Here is a 19516-nt window from a genome sequence, read left to right as displayed (position 1 = left end):
AATTGAAGCTTCAATATCTTCGTTAAACATAAACATAATTGAAATGCTAATGGATAATGAATATACTATAATGTAATAAAATAATTCAATTATTGCGGAACACCTATTTTAGTAGGTATTTATGTATTTTAATTAAATATCTGAACTTTCCCTTGGTTCCCTCCTGGGGCGTGACTATAAAATTGTGATCTGATAACCACAATAAATAATAAAAGCGTTTTTGTTCATCTTAGGTATCGTTAAACCTTTGAAGTAAAATTAAAATTGCAAGAAATGTCGATAGTTTATCGATATGACTTTATCGACATGGCTACAGCAAGGTGGGCCTCATTGTTAATCGTACACTAAACAAAAGTGGCAACAGTGACAGATCGCTGAGAAGGTATCTCTATATATTATAAATCTATGATGATGAGGACAGACATGGCCGCCATGGCGACAGCGCCACACGCGGCTTAAGTTGCTAACACACTATCGCACCGCACCAAGGTCATTGTGGGACGCACCCATAAGTAAGAGGGAGAAAGAGATATCGCTTTCTCCCTTTTACTTATGGGTGCGTCCCACAATGACCTTGGTGCGGTGCGATAGTGTGTTAGCAACTTTATGGCTAACCACCAAAATTGGTGTGGAACGGATGTACTTTTAGCTACCTGTAGCAAAGCGACGAAATCGCGGAGTGAGCCACGCCTGGTAATGGTTTCGTACATGGAAGAAAGACCGCGAATTTAGTGCGCACAGCGATTAAAAAGTGTGGGTTCTCTGTCTCCGACCCGAGGTCTTCACCTTCAGCAGATTAAGAAAATTTTATTAAATTTATCAATAGACCCTTTATACTCTAGCAAGCCAGCTTTACCATAAAAAGGGCGGCAAATTTGAAAATATTACTTTTAGGCCTTAGGCGTAAATAATCGATTCGATCTCCCATACTATTAATTAGAAAAAAAAGTTAGACCAAGAAAAGCAAGTATCAAGTAAGTATATAGGTTTCAAGTAAGTATATAGGTTTGCAGAGATTTTGACAGCACACGCAGTGCAAGTGTTATTTATACTTACGTCATAATTTCATAGAAGATTGACGTTTAAAATAACACTCGCACATAACTCGCACTGCGTGTGCTGTCAAAATCTTTGCAAACTTTTCTTGGTTGAACTCTGAATTTCTGTAGGGTGAAAATATTTTCCATGTTTTACAAAATATGGAGTGTAGAATTAAGTAGGTAGAGTGTAGGTAGTATAGGGATGTTTCCTGTACTTAAAATAAATTATTTCCAACCGTGCACGAAATAAAGCACCAGATAATTATTAAAAAAACATAGATAAGTAGCAGCTATTTTTAAACACAATTTGTATTTAATAAATCGGATTGAAATATAAAAAGCTACAAGATCAGGCCAATACAAGACAAAGTCACAGAATCGCGCTTACGCTGGTACGGCCATGTCATGAGAAGACCAGATGATCACATGACAAAAAGTGCGTTAAGCCTCATATCGGGACCATATCCTCGTGGCAGTGGCAGACCCCTTACTACATGGATGTCAGTTATTAAAAAGGATCTCTCCAGTAACAATTTAGATCCAGCAACGACCCAGAAACGATATCTCTGGAGAAGGAGGATTAGGAGAGCCGACCCCAATTAGAAATGGGACAAGGCCGGAAGAAGAAGAAGAAGAAGAAGGATTGAAATATATAAAGTAGGTGAGTTTACCGTGACGTCACTATATTCGTTTTCATATAAATTCCATATTCCTCATATCCTTCTCAGGTGAAAGTTTTCATATTATGTATTATTAATGAAATTAATTAATTTGGACTATTTTGCTATTATTTAAATTTATTTCTGACGATCACAATATAGATTCTTATAAATTGACATTAATGTAATTTGTACTGTAATCATATGTTGTGAAATAAATAAATCTAATCTAATCTAATCTATTAGAAAATCGTTTTGACAGTTCTAAAAAAGAAGCTGATTTGACTAGTAGGAATGTAGCCTATTATATTCTTTGGTAGAGTGCCTCTACCTTCCATATTACAAAATTTAAAAAGAGTAACTTATGAATTGTCTGACATCTGACATTGACATTGATTGTGTAATGTCAAATCAATTCAGAGTTCTGTTATCCTAAAACCTAAAAGCGAGGAGCTATAGATATTGAATATCTAAGTATATTTTAGGTATGTTTTTTTGGGGATTATGTGAATTACTGTAAAAAGATAGTAGCGGAAATAAAATAAAACTTGTAGCACCCCGTTTAAAAATGAAGGAGGTAAAATCGCAAAACAAGTAAAATGACCAATGAACACCAAATATAAGCATTATAGCCATATTATAGCTGGTCAAGCAAATCTTGTCAGTAGAAAAACTCGCGAAATTCTAATTTTCTATGGGGCGATAACCCTTCGCGCCTAAATTTTTAAATTTGCCGCCTTTTTCTAATGACAAGATTTGCTTGACCAACTTTAATTGTGATATTTATAGTTATAACCAAGATGCTGAGAAACTTTGCTGGTGAAGAAATCAATAACGGTAATTTAATTTACATCTGATTAATCGGTTCATCATCATCATCATCATCATCTCAGCCATAAGACGTCCACTGCTGAACATAGGCCTCCCCCTTGGACCTCCATTCGTACTGGTTGGAAGCGACCCGCATCCAGCGTCTTCCGGCGGCCTTAACAAGGTCGTCCGTCCATCTTGTGGGTGGACGTCCTACGCTGCGCTTGCTACTTAGTCCGTGGTCTCCACTCGAGCACTTTTCGACCCCATCGGCCATCTTCTCTGCGCGCAATGTGGCCTGCCCATTGCCACTTCAGCTTGCTAATCCGGTGGGCTATGTCGGTGACTTTAGTTCGTCTACGGATCTCCTCATTTCAGCTCATTTCTGATTCGATCACGCAGAGAAATTCCGAGCATAGCCCTCTCCGTAGCTCGTTGAGCGACTTTGAGTTTTGAGATTAATCGGTTGTCATAACGATATTGTCGTTCACTAGAGTCTGTGCGGAAAGAGAACAGTCGTAGAATGTATTGCATCCCATCCCATATATTTCATTTCACGACTCTTCCCTTTCCGCAGACTCTATCTCTAGCGCACCCATATAATGTAAGAGCGAGAAAGAGACATTTCTTTCTCGCTCTCACTTATGGGTGCGGCGCACGGCGCACCAAGTTCGCGGTGCGGTAGTCGGTTACGGCTTTTATCAGTACATGTATAATGGAAAAACAGTCCCATTTTCTCCGATTTGATCAGAAATGAAGTACCCTTCCTGTTTGAAAAATACTATAGCCGTCCGAAGGCAGTGTAAGTGTAATAGCTCCTCTACACGATGGGCCAACGCCGGCCATTCCAAGGGACGCAATTATGCGTTAGAGGGAGCAAGTGATATTGCTCTCTCATTCTACCGCATGGCTGCGTCCCTTGGAGTGGCCGGCATTGGCCCATTGTGTAGAGGAGCTATTACACTTACACTGCCTTCGGACGGCTATAGTATTTTTCAAACAGGAAGGGTACTTCATTTCTGATCAAATCGGAGAAAATGGGACTGTTTTTCCATTATACATGTACTAATGTAAGTGCGACAGAAAGGCAACACGTCGAATGTGGTTCGCGGTAGGCCCTCTGTTAACGTTATCCGCACTTCCGCAGCCGAATCAAGAGAAGCTGCCGTTTTAATTGTTAAATTAAAACGGCCGCTAACATTAAACTTGCTAAAAAGGCAATAATATTTATTTGTTTTACAAGGGGGCAAAGTTGGTGTTTAACCGCTCGTGCTAATATTGATACCCGAGCAAGCGAAAGATTCCAAAATTGAAACACGAGCGTAGCGAGTGGTTCGAAAAATGGAATCTTGAGCGTTGCGAGGGTTTCAAAGCAAGAGGGTTAAACAAAATTTGCCCCCGAGTGAAACACAAAATTTTTCACCACACCAACCCGAGGCAAATATTAAATGTAAAATATCAAACATAATCAAATCCAAATGAATGTTATTAAATATTTATCATTCATAATCATCATTTAAAAGTTAATTCTACCAGCCAACATAAGAAAACAACTCCAAATTTGCATTTGATTACTTTGCCCCACATGTGAATAAAATGCAACTTTGCTATCAGTTCTTGAAGTGCAAAGTAAGCCTTTCTGAGCTGGTGTGGTGTAAAGATTGTTTATTGGAAATTTCACTAACAGAAAATGGAGAACCGGGTCCGTCTAAAAATGAAGATGCGGTGTTAACAACTATAGGTGATTTCGGTAAATGGCAGAAGAGATTAGCTATAATGATGGCGTTACTTAGGTTCCCAATTAGTTGGTATCAACTGGATATAATATTCCTTGCCCCTACAACAGAATTTTGGTGCAAAAAGCCAAAAGCGTTTTCCGAGTATTCGGACGATGCGTGGCGACAGATGTCTGTTCCGGTTAGTGATAATGATATTGATAATATAAAGTGTCATTCTATGGAACTTGCTAACTATGTATAACAAACCGCCATATTGAAATTGTCTCTACATAGTTAGCAAGTTCCATTGAATGATACTTTAATTAATACCTACATATTTTAATCATACTTGCTCGAAAAAGATCTCTGTTCATGCAGATGTGTTGCAGGACAAAGACCTATATTGTTCCTGAGGGAGTTATGAACTGTGAAAAAAAAGTCATTACTCCCTAGGGAGTAATAACTTTTATTTCCTTTTTTTATCTATCATATTTTTTTTATTGTGTCACTAATTCATACGAATTAAGTATAAGTCTAAATGAACTTGATTGTTAAGATACCTGATGACTTTTATTATAATTTAATATTTTTGCTTGTGATTAAAAATATTTAATTTGACTTATTTAAATAAATAAATAAATAAATAAATAAATAAATATTATAGGACATTTCCGTTTGAAATACGCGGCTACGGCTGTCGGCCTATCGTAAATTAACACCCTCGTTTTCAATATTTCATTTATCCCCCTCGTTGCACAATAAAATTGTATAAAGCCCCATTTAGACTATTCAAGAACTTGCAAGCAATATTCAATACATTGCTAACTACAGAGTATAATGAATTTCAGTCGAACGACCAAATACCGCAACGTATCGAAAATCGCATGCAAGTTCTTGACACGTCTAAATGGGGCTTTAATTTTTTAGTAAGGTCCTGGATCCTAACACTAAAATAGAGCCGTTTAAATAACACACACACAAACATTTTGTGGTTACATATCAGAATACCGAAAACTGATTTACCTAATGTTGAATCACCTATGCTTGATTCACCTATTTTTAAATTACCTATCGAACATTTTACCTAAACATTGACTGACCTAAGTTTATAATACCTAAGCTCAAATAACCTAATGGACGAAACACCTAATGCACGATATACCTAATGCACGTTTTACCTATTGCACGTTTCACCTAAACCTATTATACCTAATGCACGAATCACCTAAAGCTATTATACCTAATGCACGAATCACCTATAGCTGATATACCTAATGGACGATACACCTAAAGCTGATATACCTAATGAAAGATGTACCTAAACTTGATTTACCTAATGGACGAAATACCTAAAACTGTTAAACCTATCGCACGAAATACCTAAAGTTGATATACTTCCTGCACGAATTACCTAATGCACGGTATGCACGGAATACCTAAAGTCTATATACCTAGAACAAAATTCATATCATTTTGCCGAATGATCAAGTGGCAATTCCACCCAATAATTCGTATGATTTCCCAATCTTAAGTTGCTAACACACTATCGCACCGCACCAAGGTCATTGTGGGACGCACCCATAAGTAAGAGGGAGAAAGAGATATCGCTTTCTCCCTTTTACTTATGGGTGCGTCCCACAATGACCTTGGTGCGGTGCGATAGTGTGTTAGCAACTTTACAGTAGAAACTGTTTGTTCGGATAACAACTTAAAAATACACTTTTTGAAACGCTACTTTTTAGGTAGTAGAATGATTTTGTAAGTCTGATACAAAATTCGTTATCTTATCCTATCTTATTAAAAACTTAATTTTTGTAAGTTAACATCATGACGATGAAATAAAAGTCGGTTTTGGCACTGTTTGGTCGCAGTTAACCTAACACGCTCCTCCTCGCTTTACTCGTCGTCGCACCTATCTCGACTCTAATAAATGACTAGACCTTATATTATAATAAAAAATAGCCAATTGAATGATTTGGCTAAAAAATGTATACTAAATGTTGTAGGGTACATCGCCAATTAGTAAGCCACCCCCCAATTACTGGCCACTTAATTTGATTTCTATTTATAGGTGAACAAAGTTCATTTTAGTATATAAGGTACGAAAATCCAATTATTAGCCAGTTTTCAATTACTGGCCACCTATTCCAAAAATGAATTCTATTTACAGATAAATAAAACTCATTTTCAGTATAAGGAAAATGGCCAGTAACTGAAATTTATCCACAACCCACTCGTTCAATAACTGGCCGCCTCTTACAAAAATGAGTTCTATTCACCTATACACAGAATTCATTTTAGTATAGGTGGCCAGTAATTGAAAACTGGCTAATAATTGGCGATGTACCCTATGTCCTAGTAATATTCTACTAAACAATAATTATATTTTTTATTTTAGGTACATATTTCGTTCATTAAGTGCATCGACTTCAGGTATTTCGTTCATTAGGTATGTTAACTTTAGGTAATTCGATCATTAGGTATACCGACTTTAGGTAATTCGTGCAGTAGGTATGTTAACTTTAGGCAATTCGATCATTAGGTATACCGAGTTTAGGTATTTCGTGCATTAGGTATATCAACATTAGGTGTTTCGTGTATTAGGTATATTAGCTTTAGGTATTTCGAGTATTAGGTGTTTCAACTTTAGGTGAATTGAGCATAGGTATTCTGAGATTAGGTAAACCAATTGTAGGTGAAACGTGCAATAGGTAATTCGTTCATTAGGTGTTATGAGCTTAGGTTAATTGATCATTAGGTATTTAAAAAAATAGGTGAAACGAGCATAGGTGATTCAACATTAGGTAAATCGATTTTCGGTATTCTGATATGTAACCCATTTTGTAGATATGCCTCTCATTAAGCCCGCTCCACACTCGTGCGCGAATTGCGGCGCGAATCTGCGAACGCGAGGAGTGTGGAGGGGTCTGTGTATTAATCTATCTACGTGGCACATTTAAGAACTTTCGTTATTACTGTCAGCGTATAGTTTAAAAATACCATTGTAAATTATTGCGAGCCTATGGTGTCCCACTTCTCACACTTCTGGGCGAAGGCCTCTCCACTCCATTCTACTTCCATTCGTTCCAGTTTTGAGCTACATCTGACCGCGAACCACGTTCGACGTGTTACCTCCGTGTTGCACTTGTAAATTAGTACGTAAGAGTAACAGGGACGCAACACGTCAAAGTAAAGTACTTAAATTTCATTTGTAGAACACAGGTGATACAGGTCTTAAGTAAAAATAGGTGATTACAGAGCTCTGTGTTTTGCCTATTGGCGTAATAATGTTATAAAACTCGTCGAATGGGGTTTGCAGTAGGCCCTCAGTCCTCAAAAAGGAGTCCAAATTATTTATATCCCGCCAACGCCGACGAGGTTCTCGGTTTGACTCACAGTTTATAAAAGGTTATGAAAAAAATCCTCTTTCGAGATATGGAACGATACCAACCGGTTTTTAAAAACTATTTATTATTAGTATTACGCCTTCCGTTACAACTGGCCGGAGGAAGCACAAAATCGAGAGTTATGGAGATCCAGGGGAGAGGCCTTTGCCCAGAAGTGGGCCACTCAAATAGGCTTAGAAAAAAAATATTTCTTCGATTCTAGCTCGTAGAAGAGAATCCATGTTTGATTTTCGACCCAGAGATCTTACGACTCTATCCAACCCTTAGCAGAAGTCTGATACCATTAGTAAAGTGCGAATGCTTTGAATATAACTTATCTGTGTTCACTAAAACTATGGTCACAGAGTGGGATTTGGTTTGTGATCGACAGTGGATGGTCAACGTAAGTCTATCAAGCTTTACATCAATCTGTTACCCATGTCTCATCCATCCATCCATGTCGAAGCGTCTCATTTCAGGTTGAGCCATGAGCCCGCTCCACTCCACACTCGTGCGTGTATCGCGGCGCGCAGATTTGCGAAATCGAGTTCACACTCGCGTTCGCGGCTTCGCGCCGCGATTCGTGCACAAGTGTGGAGGGGCTATGAACAGGCTATGAATCTTAGTATTTAATTGTATCAAGTCGATCAACCATGAGGGGTAGAGGGAAATGACCGAACGGGCATAGTCTTAAGCCCCCTCCAGACTATGCGCGTGAATCGCGGGCGAAGCCGCGAACGCAAGTGTGGCGTCGATTTCGCAGATTGTTCACGCCTTCCCGCCTTGTTCTCCGTTTTTTGTCGGTATTTCGGCCCGCGTCAAAGGAGACGCGAAGTGCCATAGATAACCAACAGTTAAACTGGATCAGCTGATGCTTTTCCGCCATATTGCCGCAAACCAAACTGCGAAATCGCCGTGAAGTGTGCGAGTGTGGAGTCTTACGTCAACTTCGCGATATGTTCGCTCCGCGACGTCGCGCCGCGATTCACGCACATAGTCTGGAGGGGGCTTTATGTATCATTCAGTAGGAGTAGCAGCGAAAGCGCTATTATTGTTTGCCTTTGTCACAGTCTCTCATTTTTAGGGTTCCGTACCTCAAAACGAAAAACTCTCGTCTATTAGGTTCCTACCATCTATGGGTTGAGCAATGCTTTCATATGTTCGGATGTTCTCCCCTACACAATATAGTGTTTTATTTGTCGATTCGGTTTTGAGAAATTGTAGAAATGGCGATGCCATGAGATTTCGCGTGGTCCACCTACCCATTGCTTACACAGCAACTAGTTAGCGTAGTATATTATATCTTTCGGCCCCGCCTGTACAATACTGGGCCAGCGTGGGCCAGTCTGGGGGACGCATTTATGCGTTAGAGAGAGCAAATGATATAGCTATCTCATTCTACCGCATGACTGCGTCCCTTGGACTGGCCGACGCTAGCTCTGTGTGTACAGGGGGCATTTTGGTAGTTAGTAATACAGGGCTAATCATAGACATAATATATATATAGACGGTGTCTCAGCGAGCTGTCACTGTTGCCACTTTTGTTTAGTGTACGATTAACAATGAGGCCCACGTTGCTGTAGCCATGTCGATAAAGTCATATCGATAAACTATCGACATTTCTTGCAATTTTAATTTTACTTCAAAGGCTTAACGATACCTAAAATGACCAAAAACGCTTTTATTCTTTATTGTGGTTATCAGATCACAATTTTATAGTTACGCCCCAGCAGGGAACCAAGGGAAAGTTCAGATATTTAATTAAAATACATAAATACCTCCTAAAATAGGTGTTCCGCAGTAATTGAATTATATTATTATATTATAATATATTCATTATCCATTAGCATTTCAATTATGTTTATGTTTAACGAAGATATTGAAGCTTCAATTAATCGCTATTTCGTTCCGCTGTGTAGCGTTTATCGATATATAACATGATTAAAATCGACTTTTCACATCCCTAAAAGAGCACACATATACGCTTTTACGCCTATGATATTTTATATGTAGATGTGTTATACACGTTCCAAAATTGAAGCACTCACCTCGTGTCATGTGTACGAGTTTGTCTCAGTCTGCCTGACGCAAGCGCGAAGGTGTACACCGGTTAATACTTTTCCACAAATAACGTGTTTAAGCAACAAAATGCCGACCTGCGTTATGTTGAAATGCTCAAATTATCCGCGGAAGCGCAAAAAAATTGACGGCGTTACATATCATTGGTAAGTAAAAGCTGAAATAACCCGTTTTTCTTCGGTTTAATCTTGAATTAAATAAACCCAGCCGCCATTTTCGCCGGCTGACAGAACGAGATAAGTTTATGTTCTCATCAGCGAGAATGACAAGGACGCACCAACTGCGTACATAGATTATCATAGCAGACGCGTCATGGTAAGTTGCATTCATTGTTTGGTGCTTGTCGTACAAATAAAAGAAATATACTTAAATTTCAACTTTAATATTGAAGTTTTTTACTTGAACGCATTTTTTCTTGTATTTAAGTACAACAATTGGCAAATTAAAGATTATTATTGGCCATATTATTGTCCGGGTCGCGTCAATTAAGTAAATAGGTATATTGCTGTTTATACAAAGATTACTACAAAATTAGTATTTATTGTCAGGCATTTCATTTTCTCACACAGTAACAATTATTAATAACATAAAATTGTTAGTAAAATAAAGGATTTTGTTGTTATTGAGTTTGCTTTTTGTCAAAATGTTTCAATAGTATAAGAAAAATGATGAATAAAGAGTATAATATAATATCTTTTTCTCAAACATGCAATGAAATATTGATGTTATGTTCCTTATAATAGGCTGCGAAGTATGACGTTTCAGGTTCGGCTAGGACAAGAGGTATTTAATGGAATTTCATACAAATCTTGCAGGCCTAGGCCGGCAAAGTCCTCTTTTTTAATTTCCATTTCACAGATATTTGTGACACAGCATCGTGGCATTCAGCCATTAAAAAAAACTAGAGGCAGTATTTGCTTTATGGTTCGTAATGACACTCTGCCACTACGCCTATAAAAAAAAAACAAAAACAATGTTTGCTACAATTTGCAGTTTTATTTGTATAAAATCAACATGAACTTAATAAATAATACATTATTAACCAAATTCTGTAATTTTAAATTATATATTTAACTACACAAATAAATACATTTAAAATATTTCATCTAAACGTTAGCGGTAAAAAGGTCTACTCAAACACGCGTAGTTATTTTTTTTAATTGTTATGGAGGCAAAGTTGAAAAATTTTCATTCTGTATTTCTGTTTTATTGGATTTATGGTGCGTTGTTGATTTTTTTACTTTAATATGAGTCCCGACAAAATAATGAAATTAAATTTAATTGTAATCGTAGGAGTTGGAATTGGCAGCGTAACCAGAATTGATTTTAAATAACTTGCTGCCTCTGCCGTCAAGTCAAAGACGAAGTATCTATATGGTTGCTTATGGCAATTTTATTATTTTAGAATCTAAGAAAAATGGCTTACAGTTTATTAGAAACAGTTTTGTGGCATATTTTAAAGAAATGAAAGTAACTACAAAATCGTGAACACTGTGGAAATTATACTTATTTTCTCCATGCATAAAGCAACGATTTATGTGAAACATGATATCAACATGAAAGACTATGTAAACTTATGTGACGAAAACGACAGTCAGACGGATACAAGGCGAAAAAATCAAAGATAGGTACATGAAAATATACGGGTAGTAAAAATACACGACTCGTGTAAAACATACGCGTGATAAAGATATAGGTACGTGTTAGTTATATTTTGGGTGTAGTTTACTTTTAGTTTTTTCTATAAATAAAACTTGGGTTTCGTGGATTTTTTATTTTATTTATTTCATTGCATGTTTGAGAAAAGCACTATACATACCTCGGCGGGAAATGGGGTTGCCCGCGCTCAGACCTATCCGGCCTCGCTTCGCTCGGCCGTCTATATGTCTTCGGCCGGCAACCCCTTTTGTCCCGGCCTCTGTAGTAATGTACTATTATTTACATAACTAAATATGAAAACTTTTTACTTCGGTAGCGAGTATATTACTACATAAAACTGCATTAAAATGATTTGCACCTTCTGTCAAACATCTTAGTCTTTGATATTTATTTTTCGTAATAAGTTTTACGCTTCGCGCCATATTCACTGTTTGCCGTCATGTTATGGTGGTATCACTGATTTACCAAATTCACGCGCAAGTGACAAACACTAGCCGTCTCTTTTTTACTTAGGTATTATTTTAATTGTGCCGTCTCTTTTACGCATTTGCGTATGAAGTTATAAACAAATTGTAACTAATGCTGCCGTGTCGTTGGCAGCATTGGTTGGCATCATTTTTTTCGCTTGATATGTTAGTGTATGGCTTATCTACATATAAAATATCATAGTTTTACGCACACATACACAACCTGGGCGCATCAAGAAAGGCAACACTTGATTTGAAGTCCACCTTGTCAACAGTATGGTTGTCCTTTTTTGACAAACGGCATTTTAAAAGAGCGAGGGGAGAGAAATTATACTAGTTGCTGCGTCGTGAAAGAGAACAGAAAAGGTTGGGCCCTTGGGGCTAATATAACCGCGAAAATCGAAGTTCGCAAATTACGGGCATTTTTCTCTGTCAGTCTAATTACGCCTTAATTGGAGTAAGAACAGAAAGATCCCCGCAATTTGCGATTTTCGGTTTTCGCGGTAACCCCTCACCCCCTCAGTAGCCAGGTAGCCACAGTAGGTTATTATTAGGCTCGTGTGCGCTGAAAGTGATAATGATAATAAATATAATAATACAGTTTCTCTCTTGTTTCAGTTTACACAGGTTGTTATACAGTGTGGATTTCTTCTTGGTGGTATTTTATTCGGAATTATAGCCGATAAACATGGTAGAAAAACTCCACTCATGGTTACTATAGTAATACAAGCATTGATGAGCTACGCTGCAAGTTTTGTGCCTTCTTACTGGATGTTCCTCGTTTGCAAATTTATTGTGGCACTAGCTTCTGGGGGTGTAGGGATTATAGCGTTTGTCTTAGTAATCGAAGTAAGTCTGATAAAAACACCGCGTCGCTTTCAGTATGGATTAGACGATACGATATATATGTAGCTTAGATAGTCAATAATCCCCATTAATCATAAAACTCTGCAAGCCTTAATTAGCCTTTACCGCCGCATACAATTCCTTTATGGCGAATATGATATTCAACTCTATTGACAGCTATTAATCTGTCCGATCCCACGACCCATATACACCTTATAATTACATTAATTAAGCCACATATTTGTGCCCTTGGGATCGGACAGTAACGCGTTAATCTATGTTTTATCCTATTCTTGTATTTAGGTACAACAACCTTAATAATACCACGATACAGCCGCTTTATAAACGACATTTTTGCTTTGGCACGCGCTATAAATGGGAGCTGACCTCGCACAAAAGAAACAAATGGCTTTTGTTGAACGGATTAGAGTCTTAGGCGTAAAAATATTTGTCAAAATTCTTACTATACAAGTGTGTTGCAAACTTGTATTACTTTTTTCGAACAACTGTGCTCCAAAAATATAATGTGTTGAAAGTTCCGTTATGGTGGCCGGTGCTCGCCTTCTCTGTTTTCCCAATGAATATCCAATGTGTTCAACCCAAGCCACATGCATTATTTCATTTGAGTGGCGTCAGATACATTTTGTCACCAGGTTGTAGGTGGTAAATGGCGCACAATAATTCCCGTCATCTATCAGTTGCCGTTCGGACTGGGTAATCCCGTGATGACAGTACTGGCATATTGGCTCAGAGAATGGAGAAAGCTACAGATTGCATTGTCGACATTATCTGCATTATTCATATTGTATTGGTTTTGGATATCTGAATCGCCGAGGTGGTTACTGGCGACAGGAAATACAGAGGAAGCTTACGGTAGTCACTAATTAACAAAATGATTATATAACTTATCAACTTGACAGTTAATTAGACTAGACTCAATTACTACACCCAAATTACAAAACTACAAAACCTATAAATAACAACACATAATTACAAACTACAAATTACATAACATAAAAAAAAACACACACACAAGTCAAAAACAAAACAGTCACCCGTCAGTCAAATATCCCACCCCGCGTCATCCCTGGCGCAAAGGTGCCCAAAACGCTTGCCGCATTACCGCGCTGAATCGCGATGGACAACCACTGCACCAGGAATGACCCGGAGCGGGGATTCAGGCCTCTAACCCATCTTCCAACAGCCATGGTAAGTATAATAATATACTCCGCCTGGTACTCTCTTCCCGTATTTTCTAGGTCCCCTGACTGACTCTCTCGTCATAGCGGCGAGCCCTCAAATGTAATTGAATTGTTACCTATATTATGGCTCCTCTACACGGTGGCCCAGCGTCGGCCACCGCATGGCTGCGACCCTTGGAGTGGCCGGCGCTGGGCCATCGTGTGGAGGAGCCCTTATAATTATGACACCTAGTGTAGGTATTCAATTATTGTGATGATAATATTAGGAATGGGGTATGGGAAACTGCTAAGGCAAAGAGTCTAAAATCAAACGTATTATTTTACTGACATTTCAGACGTACTGGAAAAAGCAGCCCGTATAAATGGAAGACCGTTCAACAAGAGCAAAGTCAAGACAATGTTAGACAATGTTAAGGGACGTCCAGATGGCGTTCCAGGTTTCATAGATTTCCTTAAACTGAAGAACATGAGAATGAGAACTATGATCCTGTCAATTCTTTGGTATTGAATTTTGTTTGATTACTTGTTTTACTGAAGCGTTAACGAAGGTCTCCGCTTTGACTCGGGCACACTGCTGTCGTATAATGTTCTTCTACAGCTCGCAATTCTCTGTATCATAGTATGTAGGTACTCTTGACTTCTTCCCGCTGTATCATAGTAGGTATGTACTCTCGACTTATGTAGGTATATTAATATATATATAGTTACTGATCGTATTCTCATAATCCACTATTCACAATCTTGCACCAAACTGTCTCTGATTAGCCCAATGGTTGACTGGTAAAGAATGCCTCAAGGCGTTAAGTCCGCCATTTGTACTCATTTTGTGTAAATTTGTGCAATAAAGTTTGAATAAATAAATAATTGTCAACCGATTCTCGTGAAATTTTGTGAGCAGGTTCAGTAAATCCTCCTAAGACCCAGAACCATTTTTGCATCTTGAATTTGTTTATTTTTAGGGTTCCGTACCTCAAACGGAAAAAACTGGACTCTTATAGGATCACTCGTGCGTCTGTCTGTCTGTCACAGCCTTTTTACACGCAATCTACTGGACCAATTAAGTTGAAATTTGGTGTATATATGTAATTTAGTGACCCAAAGACGGACATGTAACGTAAACAAATTAATTTAATCATGGGGGGCACTGAATGAAAAATGACATCCCCCCCTCCTTTATCTCCGACAATACAGGATCTAAAATTTTGAAAAAAAATACACAATATAGTTCTTTACCCATAGACGACAGGAAAATCTATTAGAAATGTGCAGTCAAGCGCGAGTCGGACTTAATGTACGGAACCTTTGGAACGCGAGTCCGACTCGCACTTAGCCGGTTTTTCATATTATAAATTACAAGAAGATCAGTACTACTATAGGTATGTAGGGGAGACCGAGGTGAATTGTGACAGAGGAGAGTTGTAACATTGTCGATTTTTTGGAATCTATTAACTAAAAACTAGGTCGCAATAGCGCGCGTTGTTCAAGTTGCGAGCTAACAAACACACACTGTTGCGAGCTCACTAACAGTTATTAGATTCCAAATAAATAAGTTTTTGGCAAAAATTTCTTTTTTGGTACAAGCTTTTATCGCTGACTGTACTTTTCTTACGACAGACAACTAATACTCATTGAGACAATTCTGAAAACCCCTAACACAATTAGGTTGCGTTGTTTCATCACAGAGTTCCTATGGCCACCTCCTGTCTCCATCATCAGATCAGTTCGACAGTACCATATTATTGTATTGTCATCAGAACTACATACAGCTGCCAATTTTCATGACGCTACAATCCTTGGAAGATGGTTAAATTAGTTACCTTAGATTCCATTACATAGTTAGTTACATACAAGTCGACGTTTCTATGGCCACCTTCTGTCTCCATCATCAGATCAGTTCGACAGTACCATATTATTGTACTGTCATCAGAACTACATACAGCTGCCAATTTTTATAACGCTACGATCCTTGGAAGATGGCTAAATTAGTTACCTTAGATTCCATTACATAGTTAGTTACATACAAGTCGACCTAATAAAAGCTTGTTAAAAATCGACAATGTTACAACTCTCCTCTGTCACAACTCACCTCGGTCTCACCTAAACCTTATACCCTTTTATTTCAGGTTCTGCACTGGCTTAAGTTTTTATGTATTAGCCCAATACCTTGGCTGGATTGGAGATAATATTTTCTTATCTGTAATGCTAACCGGGTTAATTTCTTCTATCGGCCCGATCATCTGTGTTTTCGTAATTATGAAGATGGGCCGAAAGCTAACATTGGCGATTTTTGAATTGTTAACGGCTCTCTGCTTTGTATTCATAATTTTGATACCACGAGATGTGTTTCCGAATGACTGGCCAAGACTTATTTTTGCTGGAATTGGATTTGGAGGCTTGGCAGTATGTTATTGTATTCTTATATATTATTGATTATGATTGATTTCAGCTTTTATTCCCTGGGCCTAGGTCGGATAAAGCAAATTGAAATCAATAGAGTCCGAGCAAGCTAACTCGGCAGCGATTTTGAAAATGATAGCTAAAACATGGCTAAAACCACAAACACATCTACAACATTCTGATTTTAATAAACGTCAAAAATTAGATCCGATCCATATCGTATCGAGGTCTAATTTTTGACGTTTATTAAAATTAAAATCGGGCTAGCGCAGTCAATGAATCTTTTGGTATTCTTCAATTTACCCCAGAATTTTTAGGCTGTACAGTCTAAAATAATTTTACTTTCAGGGAACGGTTCCGGTTCTGTATCTCTTTTCTGGTGAACTGTATCCAACATTAGGGCGAAACGTAGGAGTAAGTGGCGTTTCAACCTTCGCCCGGATAGGCTCTATGGTGGCACCAATGGTGGTCAGCCTTAACGAATTGCTTCCAGATTTACCGTTGTATTTAATGGCTATCGGATTATTTTCCCAAATACTGGTGATAATGCCGTTGCCTGAAACCAAGGACCGTCCGTTGCCTGACACATTGGAACAGGCTGAACAGCTTGGTCAGACGCAACATCATGATCATGACATTTCGACAAGTGTGCCGCCGAAACAAACGAACAGTTGCGATTGCCAAAAATATTTATTTCCCTGAAAATTTATAAATAAATATCTAAATATGTTGTAGGTACCTATATTATTCTTATCTTTTTTGAGCTATGCCCTACCAATATAAATTAATACACCTTATTTCCGAAACGTATTTTTTTTCAAATGTACCCGAGTTCTATGTATATCAGCTCTCAAATTCAAATCACGAACTTTTCCTAGACTTACTCCCTCAATGTCTTCAATGAGAAATAGAGAGTACCTATACCTAAAGCATTGAAGGGTTCCGTACCATTACGCAAAAAATGGCAGAACAAAAGGAAAAAAAATTACGTTTGTTGTATTGGGCCCTTCGAGCAACACGGAAGGGAGGCGGCATTCGCACTATTTCCCCTCTGCCGAGGTACAAGATTAGCGCGTCAATATAATCTAGCGCGGGTAATAAAACTAGTTGCACTTGGATTTTTCACTAGACCTAGTCCAGACGCGCGCGTGAACACTGCTTCACAAAAATGCCTGTTTGCTCGGTTTTTTGTTATAAAAAGAGGTCGGGGACATCAAATTTACAAAAAGAAAGTGTTACATTTCACATGTAATTTTTTTTTTACATATCATACGTTTAATTACATTTAAATACAATTATTATATTTTAGTCTCAAGTAATTGTTGGATTTATCGATTTTGCTCGCTCAGTACAAATTGCGGATCGGTCGAGCGACAAATCCGACTTCTCATCTCTCAGAATACAATGACATACTTCAACGAAAATGTGTTAGTGTGCGTGTTGTGACACTAGTCACTCGTCCGTACACAAAAAGAGATCGAGGTTTGCAAGATTTGTCTTTGACGTGTGTCATTTTCTATGTATTTGTGTCGTCATTACAGAGGGCCTACCGTAAACCACGTTCGACGTGTTGCCTCCCTGTCACACTTACGTATGAATTTACAAGTGCCATAGAGAGGCAACACGTCGAACGTGGTTCGCGGTAGGGCCTTTGATTGGATTTTGTATGTAAGTGTGTGAGAAGTGCGACTGTGTGCACCTTCCCCCCGCGAAAAATGGCAGAATGATTTGTACGGTGAGATATCGCTTGGGCCCCTCCCTTCCGACGTGTCGGAAGCCGGTGTTGCTCGAAGATTGGGCCCCACTTAAATATTTATTATGTACCTATGTATGCTTATAAACTATTGTACAAAACACAAATATATGGTGTGATCCTCCACAGCCGGACCACCTCGTCCGATTGCGCTCAGTTTTTAATGGCGAAATGTACCTCTAAGTACTTCATGTACCTCGTCGGAAATTGAACGTACCTCTGTAGTTTGGCAGATATATGCGTTTAAAAGGGGTCCGGCTGGGGAGTAAAATCTGCAGCCGGACCACGCCTGGATCCGATCATATCTGTTATTTTGAGATATAATTTAAATATCAGATGAATGTACCTGTTACGTACCTCCGAAGAAATCGTTTTTTTATTTAAAAAATGGTCTCATAAATGAATTTTCATACATTTCATTTTTTGAGTATACGCGTAAGCGCCTGTCAAAAAATAATAGCAACATAGTAGAAAACAAATGTATTCAATTCGGGCAAGTCGTCTAACGCGTCAACTAGATACAAATGTGGGTGGTTATAGGGAGTGTTTTAAACCGACACGAGTTGCGAATTACCTTTTCGCACGTGTATTGTACAACGTTTTACAGTACACAGTTGAAATTCGCAGAGATGTTGCCGCTATAACAACAAATACTAAAAAATAATAAAATAAATATTAACGTGGGGCTCCCATGCAACAAACGTGATTTACTTTGCCTCTTTGTGCGTAATTTATAAATAAATATTAAGTATACGGACATTCTTATAGTAGACCGGCCAGCGAAAGAAAAGTGTTCTGGAAATCGATTTCCGCTCATGTCGTCCGGGATATGGGTGAATATGGTATCAATGCATTCAGTGTAACGCCTTGAACCCAAATATATGAGATGACAAGCGCGAAAGTGGTGGGGATAATTGCTGTGACGTCATAAAGTCGGCAGTACAAATATATAACGTACTGTAACATTTTCAATATTTGGTCTAACAAATTATTAGAAAACGTTCAAAAATTTCACAAACCACAGTTGACTTCGAACTGCTATAAATTGAAAATGGCTGAATGGATTAGTCCAAAATACATACCAAATGACTGTGAATATCCCAAGGGCCCAACCTTTTCTGTTCTCTTTCACGACGCAGCAACTAGTATCATTTCTCTCTCCTCGCTCTTTTAAAATGCCGTTTGTCAAAAAAGGACAACCATACTGTTGACAAGGTGGACTTCAAATCAAGTGTTGCCTTTCTTGATGCGCCCAGGCTGTGTATGTGTGCGTAAAAGCGTATATGTGTGCTCTTTTAGGGATGTGAAAAGTCGATTTTAATCATGTTATATATCGATAAACGCTACACAGCGGAACGAGATAGCGATTAAGTGAAGCTTCAATATCTTCGTTAAATATAAACATAATTGAAATGCTAATGGATAATGAATATATTATAATATAATAATATAATTCAATTATTGCGGAACACCTATTTTAGGAGGTATTTATGTATTTTA

General features: G+C 38.2%; 2 protein-coding genes across 2 annotated transcripts; both read left to right on the top strand.

Moving 5' to 3' along the window:
- Window positions 1–12448: 12448 nt before the first annotated feature.
- Window positions 12449–14405, top strand: LOC134668208 (solute carrier family 22 member 13-like). Its single transcript, XM_063525713.1, has 3 exons — window positions 12449–12667; window positions 13318–13537; window positions 14202–14405. The coding sequence occupies exons 1-3, from the start codon at window positions 12527–12529 to the stop codon at window positions 14372–14374; spliced, it is 534 nt and encodes a 177-aa protein (XP_063381783.1). The 5' UTR covers window positions 12449–12526; the 3' UTR covers window positions 14375–14405.
- A 595-nt stretch (window positions 14406–15000) lies between these two features.
- On the top strand, window positions 15001–16965 carry LOC134668313 (solute carrier family 22 member 6-like). The gene is made up of 3 exons (XM_063525795.1): window positions 15001–15007; window positions 15893–16266; window positions 16612–16965. The coding sequence occupies exons 1-3, from the start codon at window positions 15001–15003 to the stop codon at window positions 16963–16965; spliced, it is 735 nt and encodes a 244-aa protein (XP_063381865.1).
- The last annotated feature ends 2551 nt before the right edge of the window (window positions 16966–19516 follow it).

This window comes from Cydia fagiglandana, chromosome 10 (assembly GCF_963556715.1).
Source record: "Cydia fagiglandana chromosome 10, ilCydFagi1.1, whole genome shotgun sequence".
Classification (NCBI taxonomy): Eukaryota; Metazoa; Arthropoda; class Insecta; order Lepidoptera; family Tortricidae; genus Cydia; species Cydia fagiglandana.
Note: the sequence above shows the minus strand (reverse complement) of the source record. Positions and strands in the feature narration are given on the sequence as shown.